At 33.5% G+C, this 26168-nt stretch overlaps 1 protein-coding gene across 2 annotated transcripts; it reads left to right on the forward strand.

Moving 5' to 3' along the window:
- Positions 1–6932: 6932 nt before the first annotated feature.
- Positions 6933–21395, forward strand: LOC120073116 (trafficking protein particle complex subunit 11). 2 transcript variants are annotated; one of them, XM_039025740.1, is made up of 9 exons: positions 6933–7432; positions 7513–7574; positions 7702–7816; positions 7895–8018; positions 8504–8584; positions 15703–16044; positions 17483–17649; positions 17732–18570; positions 19155–21395. In XM_039025740.1, exons 1-9 carry the CDS (start codon positions 7083–7085, stop codon positions 20651–20653), a joined length of 3579 nt encoding a protein of 1192 aa, XP_038881668.1. In that variant the 5' UTR covers positions 6933–7082; the 3' UTR covers positions 20654–21395. The 2 variants fall into 2 exon arrangements, with proteins under 2 accessions (XP_038881668.1, XP_038881669.1); XM_039025741.1 differs by having other exon boundaries at positions 7369–7432; positions 7689–7816.
- Positions 21396–26168: the final 4773 nt, after the last annotated feature.

The raw sequence follows: 26168 nt of genomic DNA on the forward strand, positions 1-26168 counted from the left end.
TTGGTTCGAAGCAAGCCAAACAACAAATTGTCTGTCCAAAATTTTAAGAAATTGGGTTTGGTTTCCACACCATATAAGCTATTAATAAATTGATTGAAGGATCTCTATCTGTTGTCTATCAGGGATAGAACGGAAGAGATAGAGCAATTATAATATGTTTAAATCAATTCTTTCATTTAATCATGACTTATTCAAATCATTATTTGGACTAATTTTGTTTAATAGATAGTAAGCAAAAAATATCGTTGAATTTCATTCACAAGCAAGGAAGCAAAAAAAAAAAAAAAAAAAGAAAAAAAAAGGAGAAAATAATGGAAGTTCTCATCGATAAGCAAGCGAAAAGGAACAAATATCAATATGAAGAAACAAAGGTAACTAAAGTAGGTTGTAACTTAATTCTCAGGCCATAAATTGGGTAGGTGTGAACTTCTTCTTGCACCCTATGTCCCCAACTATCTATCTGGTCTTACCCCTGAAATGGGAGTCTTATTGAGCCGGTGCTGATGAGTCAACCCTCAACTATGAAAATCTAAGGGCAATCCTGAATAAACAGAAGTTCATAGTTAGCTCATGATTAAAATCGAGTTACCTAGGTCATCTAGGTGAAATAGTCAGTCTTAAACAGTAAACAGCGTTATAAAGTAAGAGTGACTTATTTCTTGGTCCTGATCTTATGCAAACTCATTGCATAGGACACTCCCAATCCTCATGTCATAATATGTATGAATTAGGATCATATCGTATGTAGTACTTTACAACTCTTTGTAACAACTACAAAGTAGGCTGCATCCAATGGTGTTACCAGAATAAGGTACCCAACCTCATTCATGTACCATAGATCATTTTGACTATTTACTCAAACTCGATCTACTCTTATGTCTCCACATAAAGTTCAAGTACTCATACAATTAGTCATGAGTCTTAGTTTATTGGATTTAGACTTTCATACAATTTATGAGATCAATAACAACTATATTGATAATAGAAAATGCTTATCATTTTACAAAATGCGAGTTTTTAGGACATAAAACCCAACATAGACAACTATCCTTGTCTATCGTAAATTTGCTAAGCAAAATGGATCATACCTGGATTCATTTCATTCAACTTTTCAAAAAATCTTGAAATCAAGGTGTATGATTCAACTGTATCTTTTTTTAACATCTTTACTATGTGTTCTTTTTTCCCTCTAAGCTTTTTGATAACTTATATTAATTCCAAGTTTTTATACGAGGCTCATGAATAATGTCTCTAGGAATTAATTGATCTGTAGACATAAACCTAAAATTATCTATCAAGTAATTGCTAATTATTAATGAAGACTTGCCTATGACAACTATGAGTTGTGTTCAATGGATAGTCATGCTCAGAAATGTACTTCCTAAGCATCCACAACTCATTGTTCTTATATTGAGATACCCTAACATACCATTTTCTGCCTTCGTACAAACATTTGAACTTAACAAACTTTGAATTGATCTTGTAGTCCTAAATTGAAAATTATTCTTCACTGCATTTATGTAAAAACACTTTGAAAGTACTTGTTTACTTTCAAATACACTTTTTACCTTCAAATCACCATAAATATATATATAAATATATAATCATTTGAAGAAGAATAATAACCTAAATATAACATTAAAATACCCTTCCAAAGAACAAACACTTATATGAGTAACTAATAGATTTCTACTGATTGCATCTTTAGTCAAAGTCAGATACCAAAAGCCATCTTTGTCCTTTTCTATCGAAACCACAGTTTGAATATTATTTTTACCAAAATCAATAAAACTGACAAATCTACCAACCCATCCAATTGAGTATCTTCATATATTAAATCAACTAAACCAATAAAGTCTATACAATCATCTATCAAAACTCCACCAACCTCATAATTCTTATTGTAGTGAAAGTTATTCCACTGTACTCCATAAAAAAAAACAACTATAGGAATAATCATGGTATTTTACAAAATGAAAAAAAAAATTATATGAGAAACTCATAATAAAAATATCACTAAGATTTTGTAAGAAACTCATAATGAACATATCCAATAATGATAGATAAAAATAAAATTATATCTTTGTCTATAAATGATAGACAAAGATAGACAGTGAAAGAGTTCTATCTCTGTCTATCACCCATTCATCTCTGCCTATCAGGAATAGTCAAAGATAGGCATCAATCTTTGTTTATCAGGGTTAGTCAACGATAGGCATCTATCTCAGTCTATCACTGATACACTCAATCACAATAATGAGTGATAGACAATGACAATGTCGTTGCCTATCAATGAATAGTTCTATCTCACTAATACAATATAATGCAAAGTAGTGAATTAAATTCTAAACAAGACAAGAAAAAATAAAGAGATAGAGATAGACAAATATATACATCTATCTCTGTCTATCTGTGATAGACGCAGATAGGCATTTATCTCTGTCTATCTGTGATAGTTAGGGATAGAGTTTTATCACTGTCTATCTGTCTATCAAGTTGTCTCTTTGGTAAACCTTTAAATTTGTTAACTAAATATTAAATGAAGATTTAGAGGTAATTTTGGGTTGAAGCAAGCCAAAACAAATTGTCTGTCCAAAATTTTAAGAATTGGTTGTTCCAACCATATAAGCTATTATAAATTGATTGAAGATCTTCTATCTTTGTCTATCAGGGATAGACGAAGAGATAGAGCATTATATATGTTTAATCAATTCTTTCATTTAATCATACTTATTAAACATTATTGAACCTAATTTTGTTTAAATAGATAGTAAGCAAAAAAGTAGTCAAGTTGAATCATCAACAAGCAAAGGAAGCAAAAAAAAGAAAAAAAAAAGGAAAGAAAATAATGGAAGTTAACTCATCGATAAGCAGAGCGAAAGGAAACAAAATCAAATATGAAGAAAAAAAAGGGTAAAACTAAAGTAGTTGATAACTTCGAATTCTCCAGGTATCAATAGAACTTTAACATCAATACATACTTATTTATTTGAGTTGATCTATTATTGATAATTTCAAATTGAGATAGACAATGATAGGGCATTGTCTATCTGAGATAGACAATGATAAGGCATTGTGATGGTCTATCTGAGATAGACAATGATAAGGCATTGTGATGGTCTATCTGAGATAGACAATGATAGAGCACTGTCATGGTCTATTTGAGATAGACAAATGTAGAATACTATCTTTGTCTATCTCAGATAGATAATGATAAACTTTAATGGTAACCACTAATATTAGTTTCTATAGTTTCTATATGGTTTGCAATCTATTTTGTCTTGTTGTCTTGCTATGCATCGATGCTTATTTAATAATGTACTTGTTCTTACATGGTTGCCTATTTAAGTCTATTTATTGATAGATGGTGATAAACTACTATCACTATACATCTTAAGAACTTTAGCAACTATAGAAAAACTTAGTATCTATCTGAGATGGATAGTAGTAGACTTCAATGATAAATAATAACATTAGTTTCTATATGGTTTGCACTCTATATTTTTTTGTTGTTGGTAGATAGTGTTATGTTATGTTCATTATCTTGTTCTACTATCACTATCTATCTTAGAAACTATAGCAACTATTGAAAAACTTTAACATCAATATATACTTGTTTATCTATTATTGATAACTTTGAATTGAGAAAGACAAAAATAGAATACTATCCCTGTCTATTTGAGATAGACAACAATAGAGTTCTATCATTGTATATTTGAGATATGAAACCATATAATCTTCTCTTCCTCACTATTTCTCATTTCGATTTTTTAGAGAGGTGAATTCTATTTTTTGGATCAAAGAAGAAGAAGAAGAAGAAGAAGTGTACCTGTGATTGAAAAACGGTTAGCTATGTGGCAATGTCATAGCGATGAAAAGGAATAAAATCAATAAGAAGAAAATGAATTAAAATCGACGATCAGATCAATTAACTCCAGAATACTAAATAGAAGTCGAAGTTGCAGAATTATCACTGAAGTTTTCAAAATTGAAATAGTGAGGACGATAAGAAGAAGAAGAAGAAGAAGAGAATGATCTTAGTGTAGTTGAAGTTATCGAAATTGAATCAGTGAGGAAGTTTTGATAATTTTGTTTCTTGTTAAGGGACGACATACGACAATAGTGGTTAAGGAAGGAGAAGAAGAAGAAGGAAAACGTGAAATAATTTTCAAATATGTAAAGGTAGTTTTGGATTTTTTTTTTTTAAAAAAAAAGTTTCCCTGTTTCCTTTTGGACAATTTTTTTTTGCCATACTATGTAAATAGTTTCCCTATTTTTCCATTTTTAACAATTTTTCTATTATATAATAAGAATTTGGACAAAATAGTCCAAAAATAATTTTCTCTTTTACAAGTTAGACTAAATATGCATATTTTAAACTTAGTAACTAAGGTCATGTTGGTAACTATTTGATTTTTTATTTTGGTTTTTTGAAAATTAAGTCTATTTCATCAACATTTCTTACAATGATTTGCATCTTTCTTAAGTACAATGGTTGAATTCTTAGTCAATTCCAAAAACAAAAATAACTTTTTGAGAGGTACTTTTTTTAGTTCTTAAATTTTGACTTGGTTTTTTAAACCATCGGTGAAAAGTAGATAACAAAGGAAGAAATTTGGAGGTGGAAGTGGTGTCAATAAGCTTAATTTTCAAAAACAAAAACATAAAACAAAATAGTTACCAACTGGAGCCTAAAAAAACATGTTATTGAAAAACTAATTGACAAAAAGTATATTATTTTACAAAATTTAAGAACACAAATAAAACTTAAAACAAGTCAAATGCACTAGTTATTGACCAAGATATAAGCAAGGGCAGATAAACGGGGTCAGGGAGCATGTGTCTCCTCCACGTCAATTTATTCATCTTTTGTATTTTTAATATAAATTATAAAGTAATATANAATAAGATTAGCGCTGACTTGACGTCGGCTGCTGTTTGTTTGGTGAGGCCAGAGAGTTTGAAGCCTACTCATATAAATCTTAATAAATGGAACATGGTCAAACAACGTGCCATTTTTTATTTTATAAATATATAATCAAACAATATTTTTTTAATGCCAACAAAACTTGACAGTTTAGATTTTTTTTAATTTTTGGAATTCATTTTTCAATCTTTAACTCTCAAGAATATTCTATTAATAATGTATCGTTAATTTTTTTACATAATTTTTATATTCACATTACACTTTATATATTTTCATTTGTCTTCATGTTACTTTTACATTCACACTACTCATATAAATTTTTAAAATTAATTTCAAAGTTCAAGCTAGAGGATTATTTATTATCATTTGTTTGTATATACGAACTCGACAAATAAGTTTTAAAATATTCTTAGACTTAAGTTTTTATGTTTTTAAATCCATACAATGGAATGTAATATTCTTATTATTAATACTTTTGTAAGTAATTAAAATTAATATGGAGAGATATTATAAAAGAAAAACAACAATATAGATTGTAAAGGTATCATCTTCAAAAAATAAAAATGTTTTGGATTCTTATCAATCTTATACATAAATCAATCTATGAGACCTACTCGCAGATCCTAGTCTAAGAACCAAAATTTATGATTATAGTTATAATATTAAGATCATTGTCAGCCTCGAAATCATACTTTTCCACTTAAGAAATTTGGTACAAAGTCAAGACATTTTAATCCAACTTGATTTAGTGAATATTATAATTGGTTAGAGTTGACATTTCAAAAGATGATGCATTTTGTTTATGTTGTTATCTATTAAAATCAGAAGTAAGTGAAGAGTCAGGAGGTGACTATTTTGTTAGTAGACTTTCTATCATAGTCATGATATTGAAGCCCTTAAAATGAATTACCTATTTCTAATTCGAGGATGACAAAGGCGAAAATCTCAATCACTACAAATTTACATCATTATCGTGTTGAAGTTTTATGTGTTGTCATTGATATGTAACTTCAAGAGTTGGATAATTGTTTTATTGAAACAAATACTGATTTGCTTCTTTGTGTGACATGTCTAAATCCGAATAATTCATTTGTTTATTTTGATAGAAAAAAGCTTAGACAACTTGCTCAATTTTACCCAAGATATTTTTCAATTATTGAGCTCTCTATGTTCGAGGATCAACTTCAAGATTATATTATCGATATGCGTTCAAATATTGATTTTGTTGAGCTAAAAAACATATGTGATCTTGTAGTAAAAATGGTTCTAACAAATAAAGACAAGCTGTGTCTATTAGCTTACAAATTACTCATATTGGCATTGATTTTACCTGTTGCTACAACTATCGTAGAGATAACATTTTCTACTATACATATTGTGAAGACTTGATTTGGTAATCAAATGGGAGATCAATGGATAAGTAATTGTCTTATAGCCTATATTGAAAAGGATTTATTTGACAAGATAGATACTAAAGTTATCATGGATCGATTTCAAAATATGAAAACTTGCCCAAAACAATTGTAATGTATTAAATTAATTAATTTATGAAGTTATAAATACTTTTTCACTTATAGATACTTTTTATTAGATTTGTACATATAATGTCCCTATATAAATTTTACCAATAGATATAAGAGAAAATGCTAATACAAACATCTTTTAGACCAGACACCAACTAACATTAGCTGTAATTATTGAACTTATTTGTGTTACTCCAAAGTCCAAACCAACATTAAATATCTATAGCAAACATAACTCAACACACACATATATATACTATGAGGTCCCTAGGTCGAATCCTCCTATTTTTTTCTAAAAAACTAGCATTAAATATGAGGTTTAGCTCCTAAATTTAAGAGTAAAAATGTTTTTAAAAAACATAAATAAATGTTTTCCTTGGCTCCTAAATATTTATTATATTTATAAATAAGTCAATTCGAAAATAACCATATATATTATAATTAATGATTTACTATTATTAATTTTTTTAAAGGCGAATCGGCACGACGGCACTTAATTAACATCTGACGGTCTCCAATTTGAGCGTTCACTCGTGAGTTCGTCAATTCCACAACAATGGCGCAACAGTGCTAGATCCGCCATCTCTCTCCATACCAGAACTCCCAAAGAACTCCTTTGAAGAAGAAGAAGAATGCAGAATTATCCGGAAGAGCTTCAGACTCCACCCGTGAGGCTGATTTCCCTCGTCGGATGCCCCGACCTTCACCCCACCATCTCCACTCACCTCCTCTCCGACCAGCCTCCGATCCACACCCTCGCCTTCCCCGACCTCTCCAAGATCTCCTTTCTTCTCCCTCCTTCCCCCAAAGACCCCTCTGAACCTCCTCTTTCCACTCCCCCTCCCGGTATCTTCAAGAGGGATTGGCTTCTTAAGCATCGGACCAAGGTTCCTGCTGTTGTTGCTGCTCTTTTCCCCTCTCATCATGTTTCCGGCGATCCTGCCCAGTGGCTTCAGCTCTGCTCCGATCTCGATCACCTTAAGTACTTCCTTATCACCTCTCGCTGTTCTCTGTTAATTGTTATAGTAAATTTATCTGAAATAAATTGCATTTGATTTGCAGAGCTGTGACTCGTACCAGGAACATCAAACTAGTTGTCATTATTGTCCATTCCGATTCCAAAGGTATACTCAATCTCCACGGCTGTTCCTTTTTTCTTCTCCTTTGTTAATTTTGGTAGGAACCCCTGATGGAAGCGTTTGTTACTTCTTTCCATTTGTATTATGTATACATTTAAGGTTTCCACTGCAGATGATATCAACGAGGATCGAATGATTGCTTTACGCAAACGTGCTGAAGTGGACTCAAAATATGTCGTCTTTGTTAAACCTAACGATGCTTCGGAACTCATGCAATCCCTTCACAGGTATTTCATTTACCTTTTCTTTCCTTGAAAAGTAGCAACTTCGTCATTATTATTATTATCTGTAACACCCCTGCGCAGGTTACGGAACTTCTTCTCAGAACTAGCAACTACATACTATAAAGATGAAGGAAGGAAGGTGAAAACACGTATTGAAAAGAGGACTTACAATTACACTGAGTTGAATATTCGGTATTGCTTTAAAGTAAGTTCTCCTCTCTCAGTAAGCAAACCTTTTAGATGATTCATAAAGTATATTTAACAATTTATTTCTATTAGACGGATTTTTACTTGAGAATGGCAATTTGACTGGCTCTGATCCATGACAACATTATTCAGTCACCTCTGCCAATATTAAGGACGAGACATATCTGAAGAGGGTCTTGATGATAAACAATGCACCCTAAAAATTCTTAGAAAATAGACTTTCTTCAAAGATTTACCATTTTAGGCTTTCTCAAGTGTTTCACGTGTTAAAAAAAGAATTGTGATAAAAGAATAAGACTCTATTTAGTACAATGTACTCTAACATCAGGAAGGTGCGAGTTTGGCAATTTTTTACCCACAAGTTGGCAACAGCACCTCATTTCTTTTCCCTATTGCACCGTATACAGAAATTCTATGATTGCATATAATGTTCTTTGAGTTGTTGGATTGGACTTGATTTTTTTTAATGCCATCCTGTGCTAGGCTGCCGTTTATGCAGAGTTCCTAAGTGACTGGATTGAAGCTCTACGGTTTTATGAGGATGCTTACAACAAGTTGTGGGAGGTATACGATCATTTACGTCGTTAACTTCCCTTTTCTTTCACTGATGCTCGTTGAGAGATGCTTTCTTTCGGGTTATTATTGTCATATACTTTTTTCTTTTTTCTTTTTCTTTTCATTTTTTATGCTTTATTTTCTTAAATCTTAGTTAAGTAGTACATCAGATCTAGTATTTCCTTGTTCTTGCTTTTCCTTGGCTGCAATAGAACTTCAACTACAATTAGCAATCTTGGAAACTTTTTTTTTTTTTTAAAGGAAAAAAAACTACTTTTGAGAAGAAAAAAATGAAAGAACCCACGAGCATGCAAAAACATAAGCCTAGAAAAAGGAAAGGAACTAAAGAAAAGACTCCAATTCTATAAAATAAGACCTATCGAGTAATTACAAAAAGCCTTTGTCACTAAACCCCAAAGAAAAACATAGAATCTAATAGGAGATCAGGCATCACTTGGATCCCTTTCCAACCCTCTAACTACTCTATTGTTCCTCTCCTTCCACATATCTGATAGTAAAGCACACATCCTAACAAACCACAAGAAACAACCCTCCTCCTCCAATGGTGGATACAGAAAGAACTCTTCAATCATCCCAAACAAATCTCTATGATTGGCTAACTTTAAACCAAACACATCCAAAAAATAACTCCACACAAAGTGCACACAGGATAACTCCAAAGGATATGATCCAGGTCTTCCTTTGCCTGCCGACAGAGGATGTAACAAAATGGGCCTATTACCACAAGACACTTTCTTGAGAGTCGATCTAATCTTAACCTAATCGTGGATAACCTGTTAGATAAAGAACTTAACATGCAATCTTGGAAACTTGTGGTAGCACCTATTGGACAGATGAGTTAGTAAGGAACATAATGGATGTCTACTTTTGAGAGGATTGTTGGGTGGAATATAAATCCCTTTGTGCTGTGTTCCCTTAATCGTACCACATTTGTGAGCAGAGACGACATTTCTTTTGTTCTTGTTCATATCTGATGGACTCTCTTCTATTTCTATATCACTTTGAGCCTCTATAACTTCTGTTAGATAAAGAGACACAACAAAGGCAATTACTCTTCCTTGGCCTGTAGGCAATATTCATTTGAGTCTTGGGAGGAGGGACATGTGTCTTTAGAACCTTAATCCTTCAAGGGTTTTTTATCCCGTTCTTTTTCCACTTGTTATGTGACCCTTCTTCTCCCTTTCTCAGTGTCTTTAATTTCTCCTCTCTCGCACCAAAAATGCCAATTTCTTTGTGGCAAGTTCTTATGGGAAAGTTAACACCTTAGTCTGTATTGTATCTGGAAACATTCTACCTTATTGTTGGGTTTGTAGTATGCGTCATGTAGGCAAGCATGAGAGTATCTTGATTATATTTTTTGAGGCAGTCAGTTTGTTGGGCAATTGGGACTAGAGTTGGGCTTCTTTTGGGGTCTGATTGGTTCATTATAAAGTCTATTGTTCCATGATAGAGGAAGCTATTTCGAATCCTTTTTTCGAGATAAGGGTAAACTCCTTTGGGAGACATGAATGTTCATTTATTTATTTATTTTAACGGGGTATCTAGCTTGAGAGGAATAATAGAATTTTTAGAGGGTTAAAAGATATGCGAAGGACATAAAAGTTGGGCTTCTTTTTCGTGGGCCTTGGTCTCTCTGGTTACAATTTTATACTTTTCTCTCTCTCTCTCTCTCTCTCTTTTTAAATTATTAGTTAGGTCTTATCTGGTGTGAAAACCAAAGGGAGTTTAAAGAAACAAGTATATTGTTCACTTTCAAATGAAGAATTCAACCCCTATTTATAGACATGGATTACAACCTAAACTATTAACTAACTAATTTAACCGGTTATTAAGATAACCGGTTTATAGATTATTTAAAAGACATAAAAGACAAAACTAAGGTAAAAACTTAAAGGCTAAACAACAACCAAATATAAGATGTGTCATATTCCATCCCCCGAAGAACAAATTTCGCCCTCGACATTATGTGGACAGCTGAAAACTATCAGGAGCATTGTAGGGGTGAAGGTCTACTACGTTAAAAATAAGATTGATGTGAAGATCTGAAGGAAGGTCCAAGTGATAGGCACAGGCTCCATATGCTCGAAGAATTTTGAAGGGTCCAAGCTTCGTGTTCTTCGGTTTATTGTATGTCCCTGTTGGAAATCTGCTTTTGCGAAGATGGATCATCACTAAGTCACCTTCACTGAATTGTTGTAATCTTCTGTGTTGATCAGTAGCTTTTTTGTAAGATGAATTGGCATGTTCAATGTTAGCTTGGACATCTTGGTGCAGGCAAACAATCTTTTCTGCCATCTCCTCAGCATTGCCGTTAGCTTCAAAAGAAGAAGGAAGTTGAGCAAGATCTACTGTTAAAGAGGAGAGTTTAGTATAAACAATTTCAAAGGGACACTTCCTTATTGATATGTTCTTCATGAAGTTAAATGCGAATTCAAATTGGGCAAGTACTAGGTTCCATTGTTTTGGATGTTCGCCGCTCAAACACCGTATTAAATTTTCCAAAGATTGATTTGTAACTTCCGTTTGTCCGTTCATTTGTGGATGACTTGTTGTACTATATTTGAGTGAGGTATGGAACTTCCTAGTTTTCCAGAAGTGGCCGAGAAATTTGACGTCTTTGTCGGAAAATATTGTTTTTGGAATGTCATGGAGAGACTACTTCCCTGAAGAAAAGATTAGCAATATAAACAACATCATGTGATTTTTTACAAGGAAATGGACCATCTTACTAAACCTGTCCACAACAACCATTACAGATTCATATCCATTCTGGGTTTTTGGAAGACCAAGGACGAAATCCATTGAAAGGTCCTCCCATGTAGAAGTTGGGGTTGGGAGTGGAGTATATAAGCCTGCATTGGTGGAAGTCCTTTTGGCTTTGGTAGATAAAACATCGTTTAACAAAATTATGAACGTCTTTTCTAAGTTGGGGCTAATAAAATTGAGAAGAAAGTAGTTCAAAGGTTTTGGTAATTCAAAGTGGCCTGCTAGACCGCCACAGTGTAGGCCTTTAATGAGTGCTTCTCCGATGTGTGAGGAATACATAAACAATCACCTTTGAATAAGAAGTTATCAAAGATATGGAAATAACTAGTGTTAATATTGTTAGAGCAATTATACCAGATTGTACCAAAATCACTGTCGGTTGGGTAGAGGTCTCGAAAGTGATGAAAAGTAGTGACCTGTCCAGCCAAAACCGTTAATAGTTCTCCTTTTCTACTGAGGGCATCAGCAACTTTGTTGTCTTTACCCGCTTGGTGCTTAATCACGAAATCAAATCTTTGTAGAAATGCTAGCCATCGAGCATGCATCCTGTTAACTTGATTTTGAGAGTGTAAATACTTCAAAGAGAAGTGGTCAGTAAGGAGGATAAATTCTTTATACAGTAGGTAGTGTTCCCACTGCTTAAGTGCTCTAACTAATGCATAAAATTCCTGCACATAAGTGCTCCAATTTTGTTTGGCTGGGGTGAGTTTCTCGCTAAAAAATTCAATTGGGTGATTGTTTTGAGGTAACACTGCTCCAATACCCACCCCACAAGCATCGACTGCCACTTGAAAAGGTAAGGTAAAATCAGGTAATTTTAAAGCAGGACTATTACATAGTTTATCCTTGATGGTGTGGAAACTATTGTCTTGTTCTTGAGTCCACTGGAAGTTATTCTTTCAGAGGCAATCGATAAGAGGGGAGGTTATGGTACTAAAATTTCTAATAGACTTTCTATAAAAAGAAGCTAGGCCTAAGAATGATTGTATTTGCTTTATGTTTGTTGGAGTTGGCCAATTTGATATTGCTTCTACCTTTCTAGGATCTACTTTGATCTCATTGTGCCAGATTATGAACCCAAGAAAAGAAATTTCAGTGGTTAAAAAAGCATACTTTTTTGTGTTTATGTGGAGCTGATTTTTGGACAAATAAATAGAACAGTATGTGAGTGTTTGATATGTTCCTCATTGGTAGTACTAAATACAGGAATATCATCAAAATAAATTACCACAAACTTGTTAAGAAGTGGAAGAAAAACCTTATTCATAAGCCGCATAAACATGCTGGGTGCGGTTGAGAGGCCAAAGGGCATGACAAGCCATTCAAATAGGCCTTCATTCGTCTTGAAGCTAGTTTTCCATTCGTCCCCTGGTTTGATCCAAATTTGGTGTAGCCACTGTGAAGGTCAAGTTTAGAAAAAATGTGTGCTCCTCCTAGTTGGTCCAAAAGATCACCAATCCGAGGAATGGGGAACCCGTATTTTATGATGATTCGATTGATGGCTCTGCTATCTACACACATATGCCAACTGCCATCTTTTTTTGGTGTTAGGAGTGCTGGAACAGCACAAGGACTGATGCTTGGCTGAATGCATCCTTTTGCTAACAGATCTTGGATATGATCATGTAAAATTTTGTAATCATGGGGGCTCATTTTGTAATGTGGAAGGTTTGGAAGTGGAGCTCTTGGAACAAAGTCGATTTGATGATGGATATCACGAAGTGGGGGAAGTCCCGTGGGAGCTTGTATGATGTTTGGAAACTGTTGGAATAGTTCTTGAATTGGCTCCGGCAATTGTTTGTTCTAGTGGGATTGTGATTCTCCTTTCACAACTAATCCCCACATCATCTCCTCACGTTGCCTAAGGAATTGGTTGCCATTTAGGATGCTGAAAAGCTGCCCTTTGTATCTTTCGAAGATTCTTGAGTCTTGGTAATTGGTAAGAGGACTATTTTTCTCCTATGCCAAGAGAACTCATAAGTGTTGTCGCGTCCTTTGTGAGTAGCTTGCATATCCTATTGCCAAGGACGTCCCAAAAAGGATATGACAAGCGTCCATCTCAATAACATCACACACGATTTGGTCTTTATAGTTGTTGCCAATGGAAAAATGAACTGTACAAGTCTCGGTTACTTGAGCTTCTCCTCCTTTTTTGATCCAACTGACCTTGTATGGGGTTGGATGAGGCTCTACTTTGAGGTTGAGGGCTTGTACAAGCTTCTTGGAGACTATATTTTCAGAGCTGCTACTATCTATGATCATGTTGCAGATTTTTCCTTTTACCGTGCATCTAGTTTTAAATAATGAGTGACGTTGTGTGCTTTGATCAGTCTTTGGGGTGAGTAAAATCCGTTGAACAACGCAAGTGAGTGGATTGCCACTGTCTGGTTCCAAAAGATCAATTCTTTTCTCTGTTTCTTCCTTAGGTTCTTGTTCTTGATCATTCTCTTCATCTACCATGGCCACCGTCCTTCTTTCTGGGCAATTATGAGATAGATGTCCTGTCTTACCCACATAGAAAACACTTACCAAGAGTGGATCTGCCGCATGGATTGGCTGTCTTTTTTTTGTTGTATTCTCAGTAGCTGACTCTTTGTGCTTTTCTTTGAGAGTTTCTTGATTCTTGATTATGTGTTCTTGAATATTTGGATCCTGGTTCTTGGATGCAATCGTGACCACTTTTCTTGAAGTGCTTGATGAGGTCTCCCACTGATTTCTTCTACCAAATCTTTTGGATTGATTTTCATTCATCTCTTCGATGGTTTCTGCCAAAGAAATCACATCAGTGAGAAATCCCAAGGGTTGGAGCTTTACCTTGTCTCGAATCTCCGTGTGTAGGCCACCTACGAATTTAGCGATCAAGTGATGTTCACTCTCTATTAGGTTAGTTCGCACCCAATCGGTGGAATTCTTCAGTGTATTCAGCCACTGTCCTTCTTCCTTGTTTGAGGTTTTAGTACTGATTAGAGAGAATTTGTTCATCGTTGTTTGGCAGAAATCTCTCTTTCATCATACGCTTCAGCCTTTCCCAGCTTGTGATGGGGTTTTTAACACTCCTAAATCGGTTTACTTCAACTTGTTCCCACTAGGCCGATGCTCCCCCACGAAATTTGAGGGCCACTAATTGAACCTTCTTATGATTTTGGGTATTCGCATACTTGAAAAATCCTTCCACGTTTTTCAACCACTCCGAAAACACTTCTATATTTTGTTTACCATCGAAGGTTGGGATGTCCAATTTGACTCTGTATTCACTTATTTCCCCTGGAGGATGATGTTGTTGATGATGATGAGCCCCGGCTCTCCAACATCCCGTCTGCGTTTCCATGTTTTCTTCTTCTTCGCCCGATGAATCACTGTTTTGGTAGTATATCTCTGGTGGTATGCTTGTGTTCTTGGTCTTTCTTGGATAACTACTGGTAGTTCTTGAACATTTCTGGGATCAACCTGTCGTTGAATGTCAATATTCTGGTGATCTTGAGGTCGGTCCATGTTTCTTGGTTGATTTTCTTGCAATCTAGGCTGCTGAATCGATGCCACACTAGTAGCAATTTCTTCCATACAAACTGACATTCTCTCCAAAAGCCGGTGAATACCATCAATGGATTCTTCAACGGACTGCACGTGTCTTGTCAAAGCCCTTGGTGATAGGGCAGCAGATGGAGCTGCTTCTTTTTCTGAAGTTTTGGGGTTGCTGCCATTCGTAGGCTTCTTGCCCGCCATCAGATTCAGATCTTCTGTCTCTGATACCAATTTGGTGTAAAAACCAAAGGGAATTTAAAGAAACAAGTATATTATTCACTTTCAAATGAAGGATCCAGCCCCTATTTATAGGCATGGATTACAACCTAAACGATTAACTAATTTAACTGGTTATTAAGGTAACTGGTTTACAGATTATTTAAATGACATAAAAGACATAAAACTAAGGTAAAAACTCAAAAGACCAAACTATAAACCAAATATAAGATACATCATTATCCTCTTGTAGGGCTGTTTTGTTTTTAGTATTCCCTTGTATAATTTTGCTCAATGTAAGCTTGATTTGTCATTGGAGAAAAAAAAAACTGTGGAATTTGACTACTTTATTGGTACCTTGGGTAATTCCACAAAGACTATTACTGAATTGACAAGATTTGTAATTGGAAAATTCATGGGAGGTTAAGATTCTAATTTTGAGTAGATTACACCTCAGTTATTGCTATAGATATGTTAATCGGATGCAACTCAACTTCTTTGAATGACTCTTGTTGCCGTACGCATAGTATCTGTATTTTGAGAGGGATGGAGGGGTTACTCATTGTCTATTTCCACCATTAAACATTGCTTATTCTGTGCAGATTTCAGGGATACCATCAAGGTCACTATCAATTCAGCGGTTGGTTGAGGTTAAAACCATTGCAGAGCAGTTACACTTTAAGATATCAACCTTGTTATTGCATAGTGGAAAGGTCACTGAAGCAGTGACATGGTTCCGCCAACACATTACCTTGTACAGTAGGCTAGTTGGAGAGCCAGATACAGAGTTTCTTCACTGGGAATGGATGAGTAGACAATACTTGGTATTCGCAGAGTTGCTAGAGACAAGCTCAGCAATGAGTCTTACCATCCCATCAATGGGTCTAGGCACTGGAAACAAGCCTTTAACGGAATGGGAGTTTTATCCCGCTTATTACTATCAGGTATAATCCCTCCTTTATATTTCTACTTCCAGTAACCTTTATGCATTAAGTTGTTATCTTAATGGAATGATTGTTACCTCGTTTCTTGCCTCATAATTTTGTTCAATATTTTTCTTTTTGATTTTGAGAAGCACTTCTAAAATAATTTTATAACAATAAACATGGTGCCCAAGAAGTTCTGCCTCTTATGCCCGTTAAAGCCATTTAAAGCTAATCACTTTCCTGTCCGTTCGCACTGCTGTCAATTCAGTTTCAAAAAGTCATCACTGAATCTTTAAGAGCCAATCTGAAATGAGAATATTTTTTGAGATTCAGAATAAGTATCTGTAGGTTGCTTCTTGGAGACTCAAGAAAGTTGCTACTTGTAGTTCTTCCAATTTGTTTTCTTTATGTAATCTTTGCCTGAATGTAGACATGTCAGACTATATTGGTCAGCTTAAAGTTTATGAAAAATCAAACAATTCATTCCTGTGATTATTGGAATTACATTAGACAAGCACCAAAAGTTCTTAACACCCCCCTCCTCCCCCCCCCCCCCCCCCCCCCCACCACACACCACCAATGTAGGCTGTTCAAGACTATATCTGTCAGCAAATGTTCTTAACTCAACAATATAAGGTTCCAATATGATTTTGATACGTTCTATATTATTTATCAACTATTTAGGCTCTCATAGCCTAGGAAGGTTGAAATTTCCTCCCCCTCGATACAGCCCTCAGCTACAAAATAGATTTTCGATACCCCTTTCCCCTCAAATTCTCTACTCATATACTATTTGTTACCTCACTCTCTCTCCTCTAACAACTTTCCACCACTAACCATTTTACAGATTTGTTGGTCCTTGTAACTACTTTGATTCTTTTTTCTCAATTACATTTAGGCCCTTATCTTCATTCTTCTTTTTTGTCTTCTTTTCATATCTTCTAATTATTGGGGGTCTATCAGATTTGTCTTGGGGTTTTATTAGATTTGCGATACTGGGTCTTCCATTACTATTAAGGATTGTTTAAAAGATCCCATGAAAAAGTGTATATATAAATTTTTTTTTAAAAAAAAAGAAGGAAGAAAAGCATTGAAATGCATAAGACTCCCCACCTCTTACACCTTCTTTCTTTCCGATTGTTGTCATTCTGTAAAAGTGATGCCTCTTTTACTTAGTTATGCTATTAGAGCATTGCTTGTCTCAATAGATAAATAATCGTATACCCATCAGTATTCTTGATAGCCTAGAGCATTCAGGGTATTGTCTTTTTGATGCCTTGAAAATACCACATTTCTAGGTGACTTATTTAGAATAGCATTGGTTAATACCAAAACATATCTAATCTTTTTTTTTTTTTTTATAACATGCAATCTAAGTAAGCTATAAATATTTGTGTGAACTTTAATCAAGTTGGGAAGGTAATGTATTTGATCTAGAAATTTACACTTGAAACAGTTAGCTGCTAATTACCTGAAGAAGAAGAGATCGTCTTTTGAGTTGATGTCGTCAATGTATATTAATGCGGATGAATTGGAAAAAACTACCGAGCCTTTGGTGCCATCAATATATGTGGGCCAGTATTCTAGGTTACTTGAACAAGTTGATGTGATGGTTATACAAGCGTGAGTATTGAAAACTAAATTCTCAATTCCTCTTTTATATATAATTGTTATATCCAAACTTTAACATGTCTCGTACATGCAGTGTTACCGATAAAGAGTTTTTGAATAATATCATTGCCGAAGAAAAAAAACATCAAGATCCCTTGAAGATGATTACTCTTCTCCAAAAAGCTTATGAGTCGTACAGTCATGCCAAAGCCCAGAGAACGAGCTCCTTTTTTGCATTCCAGATAGCTAAAGAGCATTATGCGATGGATGATTTAGAAGATGCAAAAAAACATTTTGACAATGTTGCAAGTTTATATAGGAGAGAGGGATGGGCCACTTTGTTGTGGGAAGTCCTTGGTTACCTGCGAGAGTTGTCTAGGAAACGTGGTATTGTGAAAGATTATTTGGAGTATTCTCTTGAAATGGCTGCACTTCCCATATCATCTGATGTTAATATGCTGTCTCTCAGATCCCAAGATTGCTGCCCAGTGGGCCCTGCAACTCTAGAACAGAGGGAAAAAATCCACAACGAAATATTTGATCTTGTTCATGAAAAATCAGTATTGGGCTCAGTTGAACATGGCAAAGAGCTCAAAGTAACGGGAGACAATCCTGTACATCTTGAAATTGATCTAGTGAGCCCTCTTAGATTGGTACTTCTTGCTTCAGTTGCTTTTCATGATCAAGTAATCAAGCCCGGCATGACTACTTTGATTACTGTGTCACTTCTTTCTCACTTGCCCCTTACTATTGAACTTGATCAATTAGAAGTTCACTTTAACCAACCAGAGTGTAACTTTATCATAATGAATGCTGAAAGACTTCCTTCTGCTATGATAGACGGTGATCAACATGATAACAGAGTTGAGCAGGCTTCTTCTCTTGCACTTTCGTCAAATAAATGGCTACGAATGACATATCAAATCAAATCTGGTAATTTAGTTTCTTTCTCAAAAGTTCTTGGAATTTCAATAGTATATTAGCCTTTTTTCCCTTCTTTTTAATAGTAAACAGACATCAAAGAGTATCTGATTTGATACCAAAAAACAGAGGTGAGATTCTGGTATGCCCATGAAGCCTAGGGGAATTTTGATTCTATATCATGTTCATAATGGCTCCGGAAAGTGTTTATGATTTTCATTTTTTTTTTTTCCATTTTTTAAAAAAATAAATTTGGGTCAAAATTGTTTCAAAATACTGCATATATTTGGACGGGGATGAAATCTTGGACATGTGTTATAGGCTTCTCCTGGCATGATTAGAGATGTGATATTGTTATCATATTCTCATCTTACTAGATTCTGAATATACAAATCATTTCAGTCTTTTTCCCTCTGAATGTCGATGTCCAAGAGGATGGTTTTGTTAGTAGATTGCTGTTTTTGATATATACATATAGAGAGAGAGATATACATATGTATATTTGTCAGCAGGCAGCTAGCTATGCATGTATATGTATTGATGGTATTATGGTTATAAAATTTTGAGGTTCATACTAATGTTTTTATTTTCTTCAGATCGAAGTGGGAAACTTGAATGCACCTCTGTTATTGCAAAGATACGGCCAAACTTTACAATATGTTGCAGAGCTGAAAGCCCTGTTTCAATGGATGATTTACCTCTTTGGAAGTTTGAAGATCATGTGGAGACGCTCCCAACCAAGGATCCTGCTCTAGCCTTTTCTGGCCTGAAGGCAATCCAGGTTGAAGAGCTTGACCCAGAAGTAGATCTTACTTTAAGTGCTTCTACCCCTGCATTAGTTGGAGAGACTTTCATCGTACCTGTAACTGTGATCTCCAAGGGTCCTGATATCCACGCTGGCGAGTTGAAGATCAACCTGGTTGATGTGCGAGGAGGTGGTTTGTTTAGCCCAAGGGAAGCAGAACACGTTTCTGATAGCCATCATGTTGAGCTTCTTGGCATTTCTTATACAGGAGATGATACGGAATCACATTTGATCTCCGATGAAGAAATGAAGATTAAGCAGTCCTTTGGATTGATTTCTGTTCCATTTCTAAAAAGTGGAGAGTCCTGGTCCTGCAAACTGCAAATTAAGTGGCATCGAGCTAAGCCCATTATGCTTTATGTATCCCTGGGCTATTCTCCACTTGGCAATGAACCAAATGCTCAAAAAATCAATGTCCACAGGAGCTTGCAGATTGACGGCAAGCCTGCTGTAACAATTGGTCATCACTTTTTGCTGCCTTTCCGGCGGGACCCGTTGTTGCTTTCAAGGACTAAAGCAATCCCTCATGCTGACCAGTCATTATCTCTGCCCCTAAACGAGACTTGCATACTGGTGACCAGTGCCCGGAATTGCACCGAGGTCCCCTTGGAACTAATATCCATGTCAATTGAAGCAGATAATGACGGGATTGAAGAAAAGTCATGTTCCATAAGAAGTGCTAGCAGTAACCTTGTAGACCCAGCTCTTCTCATGGCTGGGGAAGAATTTAAGAAGGTTTTCACCGTCACTTCCGAGATAAATCCATCAAAGCTTAGGTTAGGAAATGTGTTACTTAGGTGGAAAAGATACTCAAGGACTAAAGACCACTATGATTCTAACATTCCTTCAGTCTTAACCACGCAGAGGCTTCCAGATGTCGATATAGAGTTTTCGCCTTTAATTGTGTGCATGGAGAGTCCTCCTTATGCCATCCTCGGAGAACCATTCACCTACTTTATAAAGATTAAAAATCAATCAAAGTTATTACAGGAAATCAAGTTTTCTTTAGCAGATGTACAGAGTTTTGTGATATCTGGTTCTCATGATGATACAATTTCAATACTCCCTAAATCCGAGCACGTCCTTAGCTACAAGCTGGTTCCTTTGGCCTCAGGTATGCTACAGTTGCCCAGATTTACTTTAACTTCAGCAAGATATTCTGCTAGCTTTCAGCCTTCATTGGCGGAATCTACAGTGTTCGTGTTTCCTTCAAAACCCCCCTGCGAGTTGGCTGACAAAGGAGACACAGGATCAGAGACTTGTGGTCCAATATCTACCAGCCTTTCTTGAAGGAAGTGACTTCTGGACTGACGTGGGGATGTTTTTAGTATTCCAACTTCTGATATTTCTGATTGATTAGCTGGACTGATGTGGGGGATGCTTTTTTTAGCATTTCAAGTCCTGATAATCATATATCTGACTAACTAGACGAGGGACGATAGGGACTCGGATTTTGTCGAGGCCAGCAGTTGGGTACACGAGACTTTGTCATATGTTAAAAGAGGCGTTGTCATGAGGAAGTATTTCCTTCCAAAAAAACAAAATGGAAGTCCATTTCATATCATCATCACCACCATCGCACTTCAGCCTTCACTAATGGTGGGCTCAACCGTCTAGCTGATTAGTCCATTGACAACCATGCCTGCAAAACCAAATGCGTCCGAATGCGAATCACGATATAAAAGGAAGCCAAGGTCTCTTTGGATGTATTAATTTTGTCATGAAGAAGATAAAGCAACCCAATATTGGATAAAGAAACATTACAGGCATTTCCACTCCACCAATCACAACTATTATGAGTTGGAGACTCTTACCCCTTTTGGTTACTTAAACTAGCTGTGTTTATAAAGAGGACGATGATTATAGATTTATTGTATTATTTGGACGAGTATCTTCATTTTTTTTTAATACTAACAGTAGAATTCTGATTAGATTCATTTGCTTAGCAGCAGCAGCAGCAGCAGCAGAAAATACTTTGATCTGTGAAAGTAGAAGACAGGAACAGTTAATATAGTGGAGAGATTTGATTGAAGATTATGATTTGTGAGGGAAGGGAAAAATGGTGAAAGAAGAAACGAAGATGGGAATGTGGGGTTGGGAAGGGGACAAGGTCCATTAGGGGATTTGGTTTAGGAGCATTAAGCCAACCTCCATACCATGTGAAAGTGTAATCTGAAGGTTGTTTTTGTTTGTGCAGTGTAGCGTGTAGCAGCGACAGACCAGATAACAGGCCACGTGAGCCCCTCCTTCACAATTAATATCCTCCTTTTTCTTTTCTTTTCTTTTTTTTTTTTTTTTGTTCTGATATATATATATATATATATATTATGCTAAACAGATTACTAAACTTCAAGAGACGTATAATTTGTTTTCCAAATTTTTAATTATGTATTTAATAAATGGTCTAAATTATAAACTTAGCCTCCAAATTATTCATCTATTTGGTCTTAAACTTTTAAAATTACAAATTGTCTCTAAACTTTCAAAATCTTCAAATTTACAAATTGTCTAGATACTTGTGAAAGTATAGAGTTTTATTTTTGACAATAGATGGGGCATCAAATCTCAAACTTTGAGGTTGATGATACGAGGTTATATTCATTTTGGCCTTAGGTTTTGTTAGATATAAAATTAAATTTATATCTAACGAATAAATTATATTTTAAATATTGTGAGTTTATCAAATTTCTTAGATTGAAAGTTTTAAAAATTCGTAGATCCAACAAGTTTGAGTTTGAAAGTTCAAAGACTATACTCGTAAAATAACCTTAAAAATTTTATGATTTTTTAATGTTGTATTGACTTTTTTTTTTAAAGAAATTAATTTATTAAATACGAAATTGAAAATAGAAGTAAGTCAAAGTTCAATTTTATATGTAACCAATTTTTTAATCTAAATTTTTTTTTTTGCATACGTCAATAATATATTATAAATTGTTTTTAAAATTGAAAGGTTTATTGGATCTAAACCTAAAAAATTAAGTAGATATTAGACAGTGACGTGTAATTTAATTTTTTTTCCTCTGCGGAAAAAGAAAAGAAAAATTTTAATTTATTTTTAGTTAAAAATCTTGAAAAGAAATGAGTTGGAGGCCGATGTGTCATGAAAAAGGGTATATAAGAAACGGTTATAGCGTGAAGAGGGGTGACAGCTGGTTGCGGTTGGCAGGGATGGCAGAGCAACAACCAACACGTGTCATGTATCAGAATATGAACACGTGGATATCTTAGATCCCATTTGTAATTATTTTATTTTTTTATTTTTTACAAATTTAAATTTATTCCCGACTCTTTTTTATTATATTGACTCTTTTTTATTATATTTTCTAATTATAATGATTGAATTCTTAGTTAAATTTTAAAAATGAAAACAATTTCTTTTAATTTTAAATTTTGATTTGAATTTGTAGATAATAAATAAATATATATAAAAGTGAAAGTAATTTCTATAAACTTGATTTTAAAAAATAAAAATAAAAGTCGAAAAAGTTTTATTTAATTCATCTTTAATTTAATAATGGTGATATGTGATTGGTCTGTCAGCGTATGACCATCACCAAGGCACTCGCAAGTCGCACTCCTCCTCCACTATCCATCCATCACTGACTCGCTGTCTTTAGCAACTGGTTTTCAGACAATGACGACATCTCTCTCTTTTTTTGTTGCCCTTTTTGCCACTCCCCAACCTCCATTTCCATCTCTACACATGTGATACCCTTATTATTAAATTACATTAGACTTGTGTTAATAAAAATTGGTATAATCATAATATCATTTTATTGATAGATTAATCATAATAAGCCATAATTGTAATCACAATTAGATTGTTTGTAATCGTGTTTATTTAGATTTATGACTCTGTCACATTTATGGTTATTATTACCGTTCATGATCAAATAGTAACAATAAATGCGATAAATTCATAATTCTCATGTTATAATAGTAACAATAACAATAACGATATCAACATAATTTTCAAATACAATTGGATTGAGCACCTTTGTTCGTCAATTAATTTGAGCTTTTTATTACATATTTGGAAGTGGGCCCCAAACGTCAGTATTGGTATGGAACACAAGTAAACAACACCAAATCATAATCAAATGAGACACACTTTTCACATTACCATTGAATTTATTATGTTTCTCCTAGAGTAAACATGGCCTTCAGTCGATATTCTCACATTTTCATCCATTTGACATAGACATAAGCGATGAATTAATAGTTACTGTTGAAAAATATCTCACTATTACTATATGATTAAGAAGGAAAATAATGAAATTTTGTTATTGAAAAAAATATAAGAATTAGTGTAGAAAAACTCAAATCAAACAAACAAAAAAAAAAACCACAGACCAGGTAATTTTTACTATGTAAAAATTTTATTTAAATCATATAGAAAATCTCTTCCCAACTCCAATTACAAAGAAAACATTCTTTCAAAACATTATACTACTTACATAACTAAGTAAATCAAGCTTAAAAATGTATACCAAACTTAAAAGTGAAACATTAGGATTATTAGAAACATAGTATTGGGAAGTCACCACTTCCTTAAATAAATATAGGACAACTACTCTTCAAAACTTAATAGCTCAATTATATTGTAAAAAAATATTTGAAATACGAGTAATAAAATGTTATTAATATAAATTATAAACATACATATTTAAAACGTGTAAAAAATGTATTTACTAATTTAGTTTATTTTTTAAAAAAATATCTATATGTTATTAGCTTAAATTAATGTTTAAAAAACAACCATTGTAATCTTTTAGGTTATTTTCAAATAAGAAAAACAAGTCTAGTAAAATGTTATTGATAATTACTTTATAAGCAATGATATTTTGCTATATTTTGCTATATTTTTAATAGTTTCACCATTTAAAATAAATACTATGAATTTTATAACTTTATGAAATATCTGACAGAAATTTGAGATATCTGATAGAAATAAATACTATATAGTAAAATGTTATTGATAGTTACTTATAAACAATGATATTTTGTTATATTTGAAAATATTTTTTAATTGTTTTATCATTTAAAATAAATACTATATTTTTATTTTTAAATCTGAATTTTATAACTTTCTGAAATATCTGACAGAAATTCGAGACTTTTAGTGGGAGGAGAAAAGTTTTACGCTTAAATTTTTTTGTACTAAGTTTTTCAATTATGAAAATTTAGCAAAATAAATTAATTACGAAAAAGGTTTTTGAAATTTGTTTTATATATAATTTTTCTAATCTGAGATAGTTGCTTAGTACTCATGGGTCAAAGTGTTTGATAAAGTAGTGCATATTAATTATTAATAATCATCATTAAAAAAATTTTAAGAGCAATTGTTTTCATATTTTTTCTTTAATAGAGGTTTTTTCCTCGGTAATATATTTTATTTAGATCAATATAATTGTAGGATTTTTTTTTACAATATATAAAGTAAAAGATCGAATCTCAAATCTCAAGATATATAGTTTGTGCGAATTAAATTATCAGATATGTTGATGTTGGCTTTTTTAAGGAATTGACTAGATTGAAAGAAATATGTAATGATTAAAATAATAATTTAAAGATTGATATTAAATTTGAGATTATATTTCAATCATATTTAAATTAACATGGGTTAAGGGACAAAAATGAACATGAAGGGGCCTATTTAAAAGTATTAATTTAGGAATAATTCTATTATTAATTAGAACATCCTTCCAATGGATTCAACAAAGGATCTTCAATTTTTGACCATGCATGAGATGGCTGTTTAGGGAAAAGATTCGATAAATAAAAGCTTTCTTTTGTTATATAAAAACAAACAAACAAACAAAAAAAGATTATTTACTTTAGGACTTTTTTGTCCCTAAAAACTATATTTTCAAAAGGAAAATTTAGAATTTTATGTTTTTATTTATTTATTTTTTAATATGTAACATTTTGAAAAGTTTGGGACATTAAGACACCATTGCCCAATAACTTACTAATGAGTCCATGACTTTAGCCCAGTTTATAATTAGTCACAATAAAAATATTAATTATTTTTCTTGATGTGTGTAGTTAAAAAATCATGATTTTTTTTAAAATATAAATTGAGGTAGGGAGACTCGAATTACATATCTTGTGGTTATTAACGCACTCGTATATTAGTTGAACTCTGTTTACTTTGGCTCAAAATTTAATCTATGAACTTTGTATGTAACAATGTTGTTCTTCCACTTTAAAATAATTTGTAACAAAATGTTATTGCATAAAAAGAATCATTGTAGCCGAATGAATATAGCAACTTACTTATCGTATGTGCTAGCGATCAAAAGTGTGTTGTTTGAATCTCTCATTCTATTGTACTAAAAAAAAAAAAAAAAAAAAAAAAAAAAAAAGCAAGCATTAAATATTACAAATTTTTACTTCATTATTATGTAATCAACTTCAACCTTAGATACCAAAATAAGTCTAGCTAAATTGATATAATGTTTGTATCATCAACCTCGAAGTTAGAGGTTCAATCCTCCACCCCATATATTGTCAAAAAAATTTTTTTAATAAAGTTTAGATGACTTCAATATTAAATGTTTAAGAACTAAATTGTTGTACGTTAAGGTTATGTTTACCAAACCATAAAGAAAATTGGTATAATCGTAATAGAACTTTATTGAGGGTCAATTGTCATGAGCCTAAATCGCAAATGTAATAAGATTGTTCTGTAATTTTCAAACGCAATTAGATTGAGTATACTCGACTTATCAATTTTTTATTATATATTTGGAAGTGTGTCCCACGTGTCAATATAGATGCATAACACAAGTAAATAATA

This window comes from Benincasa hispida, chromosome 3 (genome assembly GCF_009727055.1).
Source record: "Benincasa hispida cultivar B227 chromosome 3, ASM972705v1, whole genome shotgun sequence".
NCBI lineage: Eukaryota > Viridiplantae > Streptophyta > Magnoliopsida > Cucurbitales > Cucurbitaceae > Benincasa > Benincasa hispida.

Bases quoted from the DNA above. Each gene is read 5' to 3' on its own strand.
- LOC120073116 (XM_039025740.1), top strand. From the start codon at position 7,083: ATGCAGAATTATCCGGAAGAGCTTCAGACTCCACCCGTGAGGCTGATT. The intron at 7,817-7,894 runs GTATTTCATTTA...ACCCCTGCGCAG, and splicing joins CTCATGCAATCCCTTCACAG to GTTACGGAACTTCTTCTCAG. The intron at 17,650-17,731 runs GTGAGTATTGAA...TCGTACATGCAG, and splicing joins GATGTGATGGTTATACAAGC to TGTTACCGATAAAGAGTTTT.